General features: G+C 37.5%; 1 protein-coding gene across 11 annotated transcripts in view; it reads left to right on the plus strand.

The window, feature by feature from the left end:
• PER3 (period circadian regulator 3) overlaps window positions 1-17191 on the plus strand; it is a 63723-nt gene that overhangs the window by 26316 nt on the left and 20216 nt on the right. For 9 of the 11 annotated variants that reach the window (XR_011073451.1, XM_068538801.1, XM_068538803.1 and 6 more), the window contains 4 exons: window positions 4625-4757; window positions 5320-5444; window positions 5692-5877; window positions 16634-16876. Coding sequence is in view for 10 of the 11 variants with exons in the window: in XM_068538801.1 (XP_068394902.1) it covers window positions 4625-4757; window positions 5320-5444; window positions 5692-5877; window positions 16634-16876 (687 nt within the window). In the remaining variant the exon portion in view is untranslated. The remainder of the gene's footprint in view (window positions 1-4624; window positions 4758-5319; window positions 5445-5691; window positions 5878-16633; window positions 16877-17191) is intronic. The other 2 variants (XM_068538805.1, XM_068538810.1) reach the window with 1 other exon arrangement.

Raw genomic sequence — 17191 nt, forward strand, 5'->3', positions numbered from 1 at the left:
AAACTTCAAGGAGAAATAAACAAATCCACAGTGATAGTCGGGGACTGCAGCAAACCAAAACCACGATGAGATATCACCTCACACCTGTCAGAATGGCCGTCGTCAAAAGGACAAGAAATAGCAAGTGTTGGTGAGGATGAGGAGGAAAGGGAACCCATTTACACCGTTGGTGGGAATGTAAATTGGTGCAGCCTTTATGGAAAAAAGTATGGAACTTCCTCAAAAAATTAAAAATAGAACTACCATAAGATCCAGCAGTCCCATTTATGAGTATTTATCTGAAGAAAACGAAAACACTAATTTGAAAAGATATGTACGCCACTATGTTCACTGCAGAATTATTTACAATAACCAAGATATGGAAACAACCTAAGTGTGCATCCGTGGATGATTGGATAAAGAAACTGGTATAGAGAGAGAATGGAGTACTATTTGGCTACAAAAAAAGAATGACATCTTCCTTGTGACGACATGGGTGGACCTCAGGAGTATTATGCTACGTGAAATAAGTCAGAGAAGGACAAATAGCATATGCTTTCATTTGTATGTGGAATCTAAAACTACAAGCCAAACCTCATAGATACAGAGAATAAATCGGTGGTTGCCAGAGGGGAGGGGGGTTGGGAGGTGGGCAAAATGGGTGAAGGGGATCAGGAGGTACAAATTTCCATCTATAAAACAAATAAATCATAGGGATGTAATGTGCAGCTTGGTGACTATAGTCAGTGATATTGTACTGCAGATTTGAAAGTTGCTCTTATCACAAGAAAAAAATTCTATAACTTTATATGGTGACACATCTGTCACCATAGATTGGTGACACATCTGTCACCATAACGAGATTATTGTGATCATTTTGCAGTGTATACAAGTGTTGACGCATTATGTTGTACACTTGAGGCTGATAGAATGTTGCCTGTCAATTATACTTCAATTTCTAAAATATAAATTTCTAGAAGAAAACATAGGAGAAAATCTTTTTAATCTTGGGTTTGGAAAGAGGTTTTAGATATGACATCAAAAGCATGATCCATAAAAGAAAGAAATTGATAAATTAGACTTTATTGAAATAAAACTGTTTCTTTGAAAGACGTTGGTAAGACATTGGTAAGACAATGAAAAGACAAAATATTTGCAAATTATATATAAAGAGCTGTATCCAGAATACATAAAGAACTCTCAAAATTTAACAATGAGAAGTTAAACATCCCAATTTTAAAATGGTCAAGAGATCTAAACACTTTTCCAGTGAAGATGTATAGATGGCAAATAGCATATGAAACAACACTCAGTCTCATTGGTCATTAGGAAGTTAAAAACACATCAGACACCCGTTAAAATGGCTAAAATTAAAAGAACGAAAACTGACAATACTAAGTTCTGGCAAGAATGCAGAGTAACCGGAGCTCTCACACGTTGCTGAGGGTAATGTAAAATTGTGCAGCCACTTTGGAAAATGCAGCAATTTATTATAAAGTTAAATATAATCTTATAAGCTTACCATATTACTCAGCAATTCCATTCTTAGTTATTTACCCAAGTGAAATAAAGACTCAAGTTCACACAAAATCCTGTCTGAAAATGTTTATTACACTTTATTCACACTCACCAAAAATTGGAAACAACTTCCATGTCATTCAGCAGGTGAGTAGATAAACTATGATACATCCACCCAATGGAATACTACTCAGCAATAAAGAAAAATGAACTTGATTCATGCAGCAATGCAGATGGATCTTAAATGCATTTTGCTAAGTTAAAGAAGCCAGAGCTAAAAGGTTGCATGTTGTGTGCTTCTGTTCTGGGAAGGCATTACTTCTGGAATACATGAGGTCCGGAAAGCAGATCAGTATTTGCTAAGGTTGCAGGATGTGTTGACTGCAAAGAGGCAGCTGGAGGGAAATGCTTGAGTGAGAGAAATGTTCTCTTTGTTACGCTGGTGATGGAATCGCAACTGGCTGTGCATTTGTTAAAACTCACAGGTCTGTCGTACCTCACCCCGCCCCAGAATGTAGAGGGAACCCAAGATGAGGTATAGGCTGTGACAAGTGACCCTAACCATGTTACACACTAATGGCATAAACATCCTGAAGGAGGTGGGGAAGAAAGTTGCTGAGTAGCTTTGGAAATCCATGTCTTCACTGGACACCCCAGCACTAAATCCAAAGCATACATGAACACAAACACAGTGTTCAGGAAACTGATTCCTCGCCATAGTGCAGACTAGCAATTCTGAAGCTACTTTACATGCAGAGTAGAATTGAGCAAGTAGGCAAACACATTGCAGATAATGAGATTCCTCGCTATTGGAGAGGGACATGGCGAATGAGCAGAGGGAATGTCAGCGTGAACTCTGGTGCTGGATTGGAGTTAAAGGTATCAGCGTGAACTCATGCCTTTTTGTTTAATGGGTGGATGGACGGATGGACAGACAAGGGTTGATATACATACACATATATATTTGTTTTGTCCATTGAGGGGACCTACAAGGAGGGACACATTTAGCAGTGAGCACACCCAGCACCCAGGTCTTGGTTCCTATGTGTTTTTCCCATAAAAGAAACCAAAGAAGTAAGGAAGTGCTCAAGAAAAAAGGGAGAAAATGGCATGTCTGAGGGACACAGGAGACAACTTGAAAGAGCACCTAATGGCCAAAACTGGAACAATTTGAGCAACAAAATAAATAATGATAGTATTGGATTATAACACAGCAAATGAGTATCCAGGAGTCCCTGCTGATAAATGATTGGATGAATAAAAAGGGAAAGGGGAGAAGGGAAGCTCTTCCTAATAGAAAAAGCTTGATTAATAAATGTAGAAGGAGTAACAAAAAATAGGAAATTGCTATTAGAATGCCACAGTAGTCATTATGCTGTACGCCTTAAACTTACTGCTGTATGTCAGTTATATTTCAATAAGACTTAGAGAATAAAGAAAGAATTCCACAGTAGTAACTGTTGCAGGGCATATCCTCCAGTGAGTGCTAACATTAGATGAAAGGTTTTTTAAAATTGTGGTTTTAGGTACATAATTTACTATTTTTAAATGTACAGTTTGGTGGCATTAAGTATATTCACAGTGTTGTGCAAACAATAGGTGAAAGTATAAGAGAAACAGGATATTTGCATGGCTTCAAAGTATTCCTCCAGAACATTTATTGCTTACATCTTTTATTACGTTGTAAAATAGTAACTTTACATAAGAGAAACCTGGCAGGCATCACCTTAACCAATGATCAAGGTTAACGTGTCAATAATAAAACATATCACCATCACGCACTGCACTTCTGTGGCAATTTTCCCCAAGATGCATGACCTCAACCTAATCATAAGAAAACACCAGAGAAACGCAAATGGTGGGGCATTTCTAAAAAATTCCTGCCCCGTACTCTTCAAAAGTGTCAGGATCATGAAAGGCAAGGAAAGACCAAGGAGGCATTTGATAACTAAATTCACTTGTGACATCCTGGTTGGGCTTCTGGACCAGAAAAGTGACACTTAGTGGGAAAACAGGTGAAATCCAAATGGGCTGTAGCTTAGTATGCCGCTGTTAATTTCCTAGTGTCATTCATTTTCCTGTGGTTATGTGAGGTGTGACATTAGTGGAAGCTGGGTGAATGGTGTATGGGAACTCTCTACCATTTTTGTAACCCTTTGAAACCTTCAAGTTGAAAATTATTAAAAAATTAAAAGTAAAATTAATGAGTGAAAGTGAAGCATTTTTCCATAATTCCCTCTGAAAATAGAGAAGCCTCTTCCAAGCAGCTAAACTAACCTTTATGAATAGTATCAACAGTAGCTAATATTTCTCAGTCTCTCAACAGCATTTGCATAATTCTTTACTCTTCTTCCTTGAAATAGTTTCCCCTCTTGGTTTCCATGACACCAGACCTTGCAGGATCTGTCTCTTCCTGGATAAGTCTCCTTTACTGGCTTATTCTTTACTGAAAGTTCAAGTTCTTCAGTGCTCCAGCCTGAGATCTTTTTTCCTCTCTCTATACCTCTGCTATCTGATATGGTAGCCACTAACCACATTTTGCAATTTAAATTTAAATTAATTACAAATGAATAAAATGTGAAATTTAGTTCCTCAGTTGCTGTAGCCACATTTCAAATGCTAGTCGCTGGGTCTGGTGTTAGTGGCTAGCTACCAGGTTGGACAGCACAGATAAAAGACAATTCTGTCATTGTAGAACGTTCTGTTGGACACCAGTTCAACACGGGCAGTGCTGTTGTACTCTCCGTTGCAACACATAAGCAATGCACTGTGTCTGTCATCCCCCTTAGTGATGCCAAGATCAACCAGTTGTACAGGTAGTGACATTGTGAAGGTCCCCGTCAACCTTTCACCTTTGGTTTTATTCCTTGGTAATCTTTGCCTGAAACAGTTGTTTTATTCCTTTTTTAAAAAGATACATCTGAAATTATTCATGTAATTGTTCTAGGTGATATCTTTCTATATCAGTGCATTTAGATCTGAGCTCATTTTTAATAACTACATAATATTGACTGTATATGTCCTGAAGTATCATGTATATCCCAAAGTACTATTGAATTTTGCTGAATAAGTACATATTCTCAAGCATGTGATATTTTTAATTGTGCATCCTTTCATTCTCTTTCAGATGAGCAGAAGACCTTTTCTTCCTTCCAGACATTAAAAAATAATAGCATGTACACCGAGTCTTGTGAGGATTTGAGAAAGGATCAGCATAGCCCGTCCTATCAGCAAATAAACTGTATTGATAGCGTTCTCAGGTATGAGACACAAGTTTTGATAACATGTTAGTTTTTCCAGAAGCATTTGTTGTCACTATGGGGCCTTTATATCATTTTTTTAACAGCTGTTTATTTTTCACTATAAATCAGTGGATATCTACTACTTACAATTCATAATAAATTGAACATTTTGGGGGGTGCAGAAAATTAGGAGATGCATCCCTTCTTTGAATATAGTTGAGAAGACAAGACCTACGCTCATAAAAATTAAGATTTGACGATCAGTTCAAGACCACAGTCAGGGAAATGTAACAACCCCGTGATGTAGACCAGGATGGTCAGGGAAGCCTTCACCCAGGAAGAAAGTGAGGGACTTCCCTGGTGGTCCAGTGGTTAAGACTCTGCGCTCCCACTGCAGGGGCACAGGATTCGATCCCTGTTTAGGAAAGTAAGATCCCACATGGTGCGCAGCGCGGGCTAAAAAAAAAAAAAAAGAGAATGTGAAATACCCCAAACAGAGGTGGCGTGAGAAAAGCAGAAAGGTGGAAGATGGCAAAGTTGGGGGCAGGTAGGAATACGCAACCGAATTACCTTGTTGCAGGTACCTGAAGAGCTACAACATTCCAGCTTTGAAGAGAAAGTGTATCTCCTGTACAAATACGACTTCCTCATCCTCGGAAGAAGACGGACAAAGCCACAGAGCAGATGATGTCCAAGCACTGCAAGGTGACAGGACTGCCTTTCATAGTTGGATCAAGAGAGTTATTACAAAGCCACCCCTGTCTGTTTTCTCTCTAATCTTTTGACTTTAATTATTTCGTTGTAATCACAAAGAATCCTTTGTGTAATCACAAAGAATCCACATTGCCTCTTTATGGCCAGTAGGTTTTAACTTGTCAGTTATAAGTGTGTGTAAACTGTTTGGGTCTTTAATAATGAACTTCCTGTTGGGAATTTTTCTTTTCACTGTCAGTTGCTCTTACATCACCAGCTGTTTCTCAGATCCCAGCCGTACCTACAGCAGAAATGCCAGCTAATGGACGGTCCACAGATGCTGAAGGAGGAGCTCCAGAGACCCTGACCGAGGCGGCTCTGAGCCTGGACGTGAGGCAGTGCAGCTACAGCAACACCGTTGTTCACATGCCACCACCGGAGTCAGGTACCACGGTACCTTCTATTTTAAAATACACTCAACGTTAAATACACTGTCGTGAGAAAACAAGTCATTAATGCCATTTACTTAGCAATGACATCTAAATTATAAATACTTTTTTCTTTAATTGAGTTACAATATTTTTGGAAATATCATCACGTTTATGTTGGTTACATATTTTGGACTGTATTTCTTAGTTATGTCCTTTGCCAATCAACTCTTGACACACGTAAGGCACCTAGAATAGTACCTGATACATAATAATAAGCCCTCAATTATTGATGGGACTGCCTTGGGTCACTTTTTTGCTGACCTTGAAAGAAAGTGTCCAATTCAAACTTGGACTGTAGTTGTGACTAGATGGGTCATATATACATTAAAATTTTGTCTGGTAACAATGAGGACAGTATGTTTGAAATGCTCTTCCGTTAACATAACGATTTGGTGAACTATTCTGATGTCTTCTTTTGATTCCTTTTTACTGTCTCCTATCCTTTTTCACTTTTGCATTATTCATAAGGATTTGGTGGATGAGGAAATGGTGACAAACGTGTTCAATCAGGTTTTCGGATTATGTGTAACACCTTTGCTGGTCTTCAGTGGTATATAAGTTACCATATGACGAGCTGTGACTGTGTACCATTCCCTGCCCCTAGTTCTCTATATAAATTAATTCATTTAATCCTCACAGCCACCCTTTGAGGTGGAGAACGTTATGTTACTAGGTGGCTTGTGGATTGGTGGGAAAAGAGCAGATCGACAGCTGTTGTGAGATTAGATTATTTCTGTTTGTTTTTTAGTTATATTATTGATATTATATTATACTATTAGATGATTTCTGTATATCTTATTCTTTTTTTTTAAATTTTTATTTATTTATTTATTTTTGGCTGTGTTGGGTCTTCGTTACTGTGCGAGGGCCTTCTCTAGTTGCGGCGAGCAGGGGCCACTCTTCATCGCGGTGCGCGGGCCTCTCACTGTCGCGGCCTCTCTTGTTGCGGAGCACAGGCTCCAGACGCGCAGGCTCAGTAGTTGTGGCTCACGGGCCTAGTTGCTCCGCGGCCTGTGGGATCTTCCCAGACCAGGGCTCGAAACTGTGTCCCCTGCATCGGCAGGCAGACTCTCAACCACTGCGCCACCAGGGAAGCCCTGTATATCTTATTCTGTTATTTCTATTATTTCTAATTAGCCACAGATAGAGTTTTTTGGAGTTGAGCTAGTCCCTCAGGAGAGGAGCAGATGTGTGCTTTTAGTGCACCTGCTCTTACATACTTTGGACTCCTGTGCGAGTGTGTAGCTGTCAGTGACACAGTCCATGCAAGGTAGGGCCTCACCCAGCACGGAAAGCTCTTTTTTTGACTGTGCCACTATACTTTGTATACTCTGGTTTCATATTACTGTTTTGAAAGAATCTATACTACGATCTACATGCTTTCATTTAAAGAATAAGGGATATTTACTGATAATCATTTCTCCTGACCTTAAACCAGTCTCAGCATCTACAGGTGCTCATCTTTATTTTAAGGAGAGAAAGCAGAATCAGAGCCCAGATGTTCTTGAACTGCATCTGTCTTTTGCTTTCTGGAAAGCCCATACTCCTGGAGTTTATACCTTATGCTAATAATGAGTTGGGTCTGAGGACCATGACCCCAAATGCATTTCTCTGCAAGTTATTACTTCTGTTTTATATATGGAACAATTAAGGCACAAACAAGTTAAGTAACAACTTGCCCAAAGTCACACAGCAAACGAGTGGCAGAGAAGAGAATCAAACACTGACAATTAGTCTCCAGAAACCATTACCATTACACATATTTTTAAATCTATAGCAGGGTTGATGGAGTATGAGATATAAAAATTAGCTAAAAAGCCAAGAGATAAACTAAAATGTAATTTTAAAAACAAATAATCCAAAAGAAGGACAGGAAAGGACGATTAGGGCAACAACAACAACAATAAAACCAGGGAACCTATCAAACCAATAAAATAATAGCTCTAAATCCAACTAAGTGTATAATTACATAAAATGGCAGAAGTTGTCAGAACAGATAAAAATAAATCAAGACCCAACTATGTGCTGTCTGCAGAGTACAATTTAAATATAAATTCACAAATGGGTTAAGAACAATTGGATGGGGAAGATGCACAATCCAAACAACATGCATAAAAAGGCTGAGTGCCTGTATTAATAATAGACTTCAAGAGGGAGTCTCACCAGAGACATTTCATTGTGACAAAGCAGCCAGTTCATCGGGAAGACATAACAAACATTGAAGTGTTTTCACTCATAACAGACCTTTAAAGATATGAAGCAAAAACTGAATGAGTCAGAGAACGTCTTTCCATAATCATAGTTGAAGAATTTAACACCCCTTTTCTGCAAATGATAAAACATCTTAACGAAATAGATGGTCTGAACAGTGCGGTCAGCCACTTGACCTAATTGATATCTAGAGAACACGACACAAAATAACTGCGTTATACATATTCTTTTCAAGTGCACATGATATGTTCACTGAGATATAAAATAGGTTGGGATGTAATACAAGTCTCAGATTTGAAATAATTGATGTTTTACAAACTACACTGTTCGGCTAGAGTTAATTCAATTAGAAATCAGTAAAAATGAGATATTTATAAAGAGATTAATAACTTGAAATGCTAATGTTCGAGAAGAAAAGTCTCAAATCAGGGATCTAAAGTTCCACTTTAAGAAGCTAGCCAAAAAAAAAACAAAAACAAAATAAAACCCAGGTAGAAGGAGGGAAGTAATAGAGATAAAAGCAGAAAGCAACAAAATAAAAAACAGACAATGCAGAAAATTAAAGCTCAAAGTTGCTTCTCTGAAGATGAACAAAAATTGATAAACCCTTTATGCCAGTACCACACAGTTTTGATTCCTATAGTTTTATAGTAAATCTTGAAATCAGGTAGTGTAAATCCTCCAACTTTGTTCATTTTCAAGATTGCTTTGAATATTCTAATTCAAAAAGTCCTACAGCGGGGCTTCCCTCGTGGCGCAGCAGTTAAGAATCTGTCTGCCAATGCAGGGGACACGGGTTCGATCCCTGGTCAGGGAAGATCTCACATGCTGTGGAGCAGCTAAGCCCGAGCACCACAACTACTGAGCCTGTGCTCTAGAGCCCACGAGCCACAACTACTGAGCCCACGAGCCACAGCTACTGAAGCCTGCGTGCCTAGAGTCTGTGCTCCTCAACAAGAGAAGCCACAACAATGAGAAGCCCGCACACCGAAACAAAGAGTAGCCTCTGCTCACCGCAACTAGAGAAAGCCCACGCGCAGCAACGAAGACCCAACGCAGCCAAAAATAAATAATTTTTTTAAAAATTAAAAAAAAAAAAAAGCCCTGCAGGGATTTGAATTGATATATTGAATCTATATATCAACTTGGGGAGAATTGATATCTCAAAAATATGGAGTCCTCTAATCCATGAACCTGGTATATCTATTCATTTATTTAGGTATTCTCAAATTCCTCACAGTAATATCTTACAGTTTTCAGTGTACAGATCTGGCATATCTTTTGTCAGTTTTGACCTCGAGTATTTCATATTATAAATAGGATTATTTTCAATATCAGTTTCCAATTATTTGTTGCTAGTATATAGAAATATAATTGATTTTTGTATATTAATCTTTTACTCTACAGGCTTGCTAAACTCACTTATTAGTTCTAGTAACTTTTTGTTGATTCCATAGGATTTTCTACATGTATGATCATGTCTATGAAAGTCAGTTTTACTTCTTTTCCAATCTTCTTTTTAATCTTTTTTTTGTTTGTTTTTTGCCTTCTTGAACTGGCTAGAACCTCTAATAAATATTGAATAAAAGTTGCAAGAGCAACTATTCTTATGTTTTTCCTGATCTTGGAGAAAAAAACATTAATTATGTTAGTCCTAGGTTTTTCATAAACGTACTTTTATCAAATTGAGGACGTTCCCTTCTATTCCTAATATCCTCAGAATTTTTTTTATCAGAAATGGATGTTGGATTTTGTCAAATCTCTCCATCTGTTGAGATGATCATAAGATTTTTCTGTTTTAGTTTCTTTTTCAGTTTGTTAATATGATGAATTAACAATTTATTTTTATTTCATTCAGTTTATTTAAACTGAAAAAAAAAAACCATTTCACCCACCCCCCACCTCTGGCAACCACCAATCTGTTCTCTGTATCTGTGAGCTTGACTTTTTTTAATAATTTATTTTTAGATTCCATATATAAGAAAGATCATATGGTATTTGTCTTTCACTGTCTGACTTATTTTACTTAGCATAATGCCATCAAGGTCCATCCATGTTGTTTAAATGGCAAGATTGCATCCTTTTTTATAGCTGGATAATATTCCTGTATGTATGTGTGCGTGTGTGTGTAGACCAGAGTTTCTCTGTACATCCATTGATGGATATTTAGGTTGTTTCCATGTGTTGGCTGTTGTAAATAGTGCTCCGGTGAACGTGGAGGTGCGTTTATCTTTTCAAATTAGTGTTCTTGTTTTCTTCAGATGAATACCCAGTAGTGAAATTGCTGGTTCATATGATAGTTCTAGTTTTAATTTTTTGAGGAACCTCCGAACGGTTTTACAAAGTGGCTGCACCAGTTTACATTCCCACCAACAGTGCACAAGGGTTCCCTTTTCTCCACATCCTTACCAACACATTATTATTATTATTTTGGCTTTTGACCAATCTTCTTTTATCTTATTTTTTTTAATTTTTTAATTTTATATTGGAGTATAGTTGATTTACAATGTTGTGTTAGTTTCAGGTATACTACAGCAAAGTGATTTAATTGTATATATTCATATATCTATTCTTTTTCAGATTCTTTTTCCATACAGGTTATTACAGAGTATTGAGTAGAGTTCCCTGTGCTATGTATTAGGACCTGGTTGGTTATCTGTTTTATATACAGCAGTGTGTATATGTTAATCCCAACCTCCTGATTTATCCCTCCTCCACCCCCACCTTTCCCCTTTGGTAACTGTAAGCTTGTTTTCTAAGTCTGTGAGTCTGTTTCTGTTTTGTAAATAAGTTCATTTTATCATTTTTTTAGAGTCCACATGTAGGTGACATCATATGATATTTGTCTTTCTCTGTCTGACTTACTTCAGTTAGTATGATCATCTCTAGGTCCATCCATGTTGCTGCAAATGGCATTATTTCATTCTTTTTTATGACTGAGTAATACTCCATTGTGTATATATACCACATTTCTTTGTCCATTCCTCTGTCGATGGACATTTAGGTTGCTTCCATGTCTTGGCTGTTGTGAATACTGCTGCTGTGAACACTGCTGTGCATGTATCTTTTTGGAGTTTTTGTCTTTTCTGGATATATGCCCAGGAGTGGGATTGCAGGATCATATGGCAAGTCTAGTTTTTAAAGAACCAACATACTGTTCTCCATAGTGGCTGTATCAATTTACATTCCCACCAACAGTGTAGGAGATTTCCCTTTTCTCCACACCCTCTCCAGCATTTATTATTTGTAGACCTTTTGATGATGGCCATTCTCACCAGTGTGAGGTGACACCTCATTGTAGTTCTGATTTTCATTTCTCTAATAATCAGTGACGTTGAGCATCTTTTCATATGCTTTTTGGCCATATGTATGTCTTTTTGGAGAAATGTCTTTTTAGGCTTTCTGCCCATTTTTAAATCAGATTGCTTATTTTTTTGTTTTTTTGGCTGTTGAATTGTATGTGTTCTTTATATATTTTGGATATTAGCCACTTACCAGGTATATGATTTGCAAATATTTTCTTCCGTTCAGTTGGTTGCCTTTTCATTTTGTTGATCGTTTCCTTTGCTGTGCAAAAGTTTTGTTCTTCTTTCTCAAGATGGCTTTGGCTATTCAGGGGCTTAGATGTTTCCATACAAATTTTTCGACTGTTTGTTCTGTTTCTCTGAAAAATGCTGTTGGAATTTTGATAGAGATTGCCTTGAATTTGTATATTGCTTTGGGTAGCATGGACATTTTAACAATATTAATTCTTCCAATCCATGTGCACGAAATATCCTTCCATATATTTGTGTCTTCTTCAATTTTAAATGTTAAAATATCTTTGCATTCCTGGGTTAAACCCCACTTGGTCATGATGTATTTCCTTTTTTATATATTGGATTCATTTTACTAAAATTTTCATAAGAATTTCGAGATCTGTGTTTATGAGAGCTATTGGTCTCTCATTTTGTTTGTTTTTGTTTTAATGACTTTGGTTTTGATATCAGGATAATCCTGGCCTCATAGCATGAGCTGGGAAGTGTTTTGTCCTCTTCAGTTTTCTAGAAGACTTTATGTAGAATTGGTATTTTTTCTTCCTTAGATGTTTGCTCAAACTCACCAGTAAAGCCATCTGGGCTTGAAGTTTTCTTGGTGGAGAAGTTTTTAACTACAAATTCAGTTTTTAAAATAGATATGGGGCTATTCAGGTTTTCTACCTCTTGTTGAGTGATCTTTGTTAGTGTGTATGTCCCAAAGAACTGGTCAATTTTGTCTAAGTTGTCAAGTTTATTGGAAAAAGTTGTTTATAATGTTCCCTTATTATTATTTTGATGTCTAGTGATAGTAGGGTCTCTAGTGATGCTTCCTCTACCATTTCTGAAATTGGTAACTTATATCTGCTGTTTTTTTCCTCATCAGTCTTCCTAGAGTTTAATCAATTTTATTCCTCTCTGCAAAGAACCAACTTAAAATTTTATTGATTTTCTCTATTTATTATTTTTCTGTTTTCTACAATACTTAACAGATTTTTCCTCTGATCTTTATTATTTCCTTTCTTCTGCTTACTTTTGTTTTACCTTGCTCTTGTTTTTCCAGTTTCTTAAAATGGAAGCTGAAGTCATTGATTTCAGACATATTTCTTCCCTAGTGGATTTTAGTGTAAATTTTCCTTTTACTCTCAGCTGCATTTCACACATTGTGATGTATTTCATTTCATTTTCATCATGTTCAAATGCTGCCTAATATCCCTTTTTATATCTTCTTTGAAATCATTTACATTATCACATATGTCATATATATATATATATATCATCATATATTATGTAGAAAGCATATTTAGAGATTTTCCAGACCTCTTTATGTTATTGATTTCTAATTTAATCCCATTTTGGTCAGAGAAAATACAAAACTTGAATTCTTTTAAATTTATTGAGACTTGTTTTATGGTCTGTATATGGTCTATCTTGGTAAATGTTCTGTATGCACTTGGAAAGGATGTTTACTCTGCCCAGTGTATAAACTAGGTCAGGTTGGTTGATAGTCTTGTTCAAGTCTTCTCTATCCCCCAGTTTTCTGAATACTTGTTGTACCTCAGGAGGAGTGTTGAAGTCTCTGGCTATAATTGTGGGCTTGTCTATTTCTCCTTGCCATTTTATCAGTTTTTGCTTCATGCATTTTGAAGCTTTCTTATTTTGTGCATAAATGTTTAGAATTGCTGTGTCCTTTTGATGACTTGATCCTTTTATCATTGTGAAATGACCTTCTTTATCCCTTGTCTATTCTTTGCTCTAAAATATACTTTGTCTTATGTTACTATATTCACTCCAGCTTTTTTTTTTTTTTGATTAGCGTTAACATGTTATATCTTTTTCCACCCTTTACTTTTAACCTATGTATGTCTTGGTATTTAACGTGGGCTTTATTTTAGTGGTTGCTTAGATTTTATGACATATATATTTAATTTTTCCCAGTCTACCTTCTAGAGATATTATACCACTTAATGCATAGTATAAGAACCTTAAAGTACTATACTTCCAGTTCCCCCCTTTGGCCTTTGTCTATTGGCATATATTTCTACGTATGTTAGAAATCCCACACGACATTGTTACTATGCTTACTTACATAGTTATTATCTTTGAAAGAGATTTAAATGTTTACCCCTGTAGTTATCTCTTCCAGTGCTTTTCATTCCTTTATGTAGATTCATCTGATATCATTCTCCTTCTGCCTGAGGGCATTCCTTTTCTATCTCTTGTAGTACAGGTCTACTGATGATGAATTCTTTCCGTTTTTGTATGTCTGAAAATGTCTTTATTTCACCTTCCTGCTTTAAAGACATTTTATTAGAGCGTAGAATTCTAGGTTGACAGTGTTTATCTTTCAGTGCCTTAAAGACGCTGCTTCACTGTCTTCTCATTTGCGTTGTTTCTGACAGGAAGTCTGCTGTCATATGTATTGTTTCCATGTCTTTTTTCTGGCTACTTGTAAGATTTTCTCCTCACCATTAATTTCAAGAATTTGAGGGACTTCCCTCGTGGTGCAGTGGTTACGAATCTGCCTGCCATTGCAGGGGACATGGGTTTGATCCCTGGTCCGGGAAGATCCCACATGCCGTGGAGCAACTAAGCCCATGCACCACAACTACTGAACCTGCGCCCTAGAGCTCATGAGCCACAACTGCTGAGCCCACATGCCACAACTACTGAAGCCCACGTGCCACAACTGCTGTAGCCCACGCACCTGGAGCCCGTGCTCCACAACAAGAGAAGCCACCTCAGTGAGAAGCCCGCGCACCGCAGTGAAGAGTAGCCCCCCACTCACCGCAACTAGAGAAAGCCTACGCACAGCAACGAAGACCCAACACAACCAAAAAATAATTAATTAATTTAAAAAAAAAGAATTTGATTGTGGTGTCCATGATGTAGTGTTCTTCATGTTTTTTGTGCTTGGAGTTCATTGAGCTTCTTGGATTTGTAGGTTTATGGTTTCCATCAAATAGAAAACAATGTTTTCCCTTATTTTTAAAACATTTTTTCTGTTTCCTCTTTTTCTGGGACTCAAGTTATAGGTATATAGGCTGCTTGAAGTTGTCTCACAGTCCACTGATGCTCTGTTCATTTAAGTCTTTTTCAACTTTTTAGGTCTTTGTTTCATTTTGGGACAGTCTCTGTTGCTATGTCTTCAGGTTCACTAGTATTTTCTATTGCAATAACTAATCTGTTGTTCTTTCCATTCAGTATATTTTCCATCTCACATATTTTAGTTTTCATTTCCAGAAGTTCTGTTTGGATGTTTTTTAATATATCTTCCATGTCTTTATACAACATATTTAATCTTCCCTGTGGCTGTATGGAATACAGTATAATAACTATTAATGTTCTATCTGCCAATTCTACCACCTCTGCCAGCCCAGGGTTGGTTTTGCTTGATTAATTTTTCTCCTTATTGTGGGTTGTATTTTCTTGCTTCTTTGCGTGCCTAGTCTTTGATTGGATGCCAGATACTGTGATTGGGTGCTGAATATTTCTGTATTGCTGTGAGCACCGTTGAGCTTTATTCTGGGACCCAGTTAAGCTATGTGGAAACAGATTGGTCTTTTCAGGCTTTGCTTTTAAAATTGGTTAGGCAGGACCAGAGCAGTGTAGGGTAGGCCTAATTCTTCTCTGCTACTGATGCAAGACCCTTCAGAGCATTCTACCCAATGCCCATGGATTATGAGATTTTTCTAGTCTGGCTCTTGGGAGTGAGCCCTGTTCTCCAGCTGGTATGAGCTTTGGTCTGATCCTTTCAGGTGATTTTTTTCCTCCCATCCGTGCACTGGTGAGGACTCTGGGGTCCCTGCAGCTGTCTGGAGTCCTCTCTGTGCAGCTCTCCTCTACACTTCTCTTCCTGAAAACTCCAGCCACCGTGGCCTCCCCAGACTCTCAGCTCTGCCTCTGCCCTCAGGGAGCCCACGAGGCTCACCTGGTTTCCCCACCTTGCTCCTCAGAAACTGTCAAGGCAATAAGCTGGGCAGATGTGGGGTTCACCTTGTTTTCCATCCCTTAGGAGTCACTCTCCTTTGTTACCTGATGTTCAGTGTCTTGGAACTTACTGTTTCATATATTTAGTCCCTTCCTGGTTGTTTCAGGTGGGAAGGTCAGTCTAGTCCCTGTTCCTCCATCTTGGCCAAAATCTGAAGTCCTTCCGCTATGTTGACTTAGACGAGTCAGTGCCTGTTTCTGGATGCGGAATGGGGGCATGACCACCCACACCTCAGTCCCACACAGCAGGGGAGAGGTGGAATGGACGCTGGGAGAACCCACCAGTGTCCACCATAAAATCTTTTGTACCTGGAAGAAGTAATGTTTAGAAGCAACTCAGCATCCATCTACAGATGCTTACTTTAGTAAAAAGTCATAAATACATCATATGTGATGCGCTGATAAAAGGGATATTGTTAAATGAAAAAACACATTGCAGACTAGTGTACAAGATTATATGCCGTTTGGGTAAACATGGAGGTGAGGAATAACAATGTGTATTCATGCTTATTTATAGATATGTAAAGAAAGTAGACAGATATATAAGAGAATAAAAGAAATGGTTTTCTATGGGGAGAATAAATGAGAACTAGGCAGATGATGTACAGGGATAGGGAGAAGCTACTAAATGTCTTTCTAATACATGCTGATTTTTGAACCACATGGATATATTACATATTAAGAAAAATAAATCCAAACATAACGATTTCTTGGAGAATTCAGGGAGATAGAAGAATATTTACAATGAAAGCAAGATTTAAATAAGTATGCACATTGAGTATTACAACTCTAAAACGTATACACAAGTGTACAAAGAGTATAAAGAAAGGCAGAAAAATTAAAAATTTATCTGCTAGATTGATGAAGGTTTTATGTTCCAGCTGTTGTAATGATTGTAAACATTTATTGAAAGATAACTAAATTAGTGAAAGTAAATAAATGCAAAATAATTGGTAGGAGTTAAAATTAAATCTGTCTTCCTCCACTTCATCAGAATTGAGTCCAGCAGAGCTTGGCACCCTGCCCAGTGAGCCCTGGACCCTCAGCACAAACCCAGCTCCACTGGCCTCAGAAGAGTTTAAACACATAGGGCTCACGAAGGCTGTGCTGTCAGCCCACACGCAGAAGGAAGAACAGTGTTATGTGGATCAATTCCGGGACAAGATTCTGTCATCACCCTACAGCTCCTATCTTCAGCAAGAAAGCAGAAGCAAAGCTAAATATTCAGATGTTCAAGGTAGTTAAATTTTTAAAAATATATTCCATTTATCAACATAGTTGTCAAATTTATAAATCATACGTGAGTACTGGGAGATACAAAGTGAAGTATAGGAGTTTTGCTTGTAAGAAACTGATTGAGAGATATTGAAATAAGTTTATTTTATAGCAACAGCTTTTACCCAGGATCTTGTTCATCTTTTTAGAGCTATTTTTTGTCATCCCTGTAGTGGACATAGTTACTATCGGCCAATGTTTATTCCTTGTAAAATCTACTTAGAATTATCTATCAACATTGTCCTTCTCTTCCGTTCTGTGTTGGTTTTCTGTAACA

Source organism: Eschrichtius robustus, chromosome 3 (assembly GCF_028021215.1).
Source record: "Eschrichtius robustus isolate mEscRob2 chromosome 3, mEscRob2.pri, whole genome shotgun sequence".
NCBI classification, from domain to species: Eukaryota; Metazoa; Chordata; class Mammalia; order Artiodactyla; family Eschrichtiidae; genus Eschrichtius; species Eschrichtius robustus.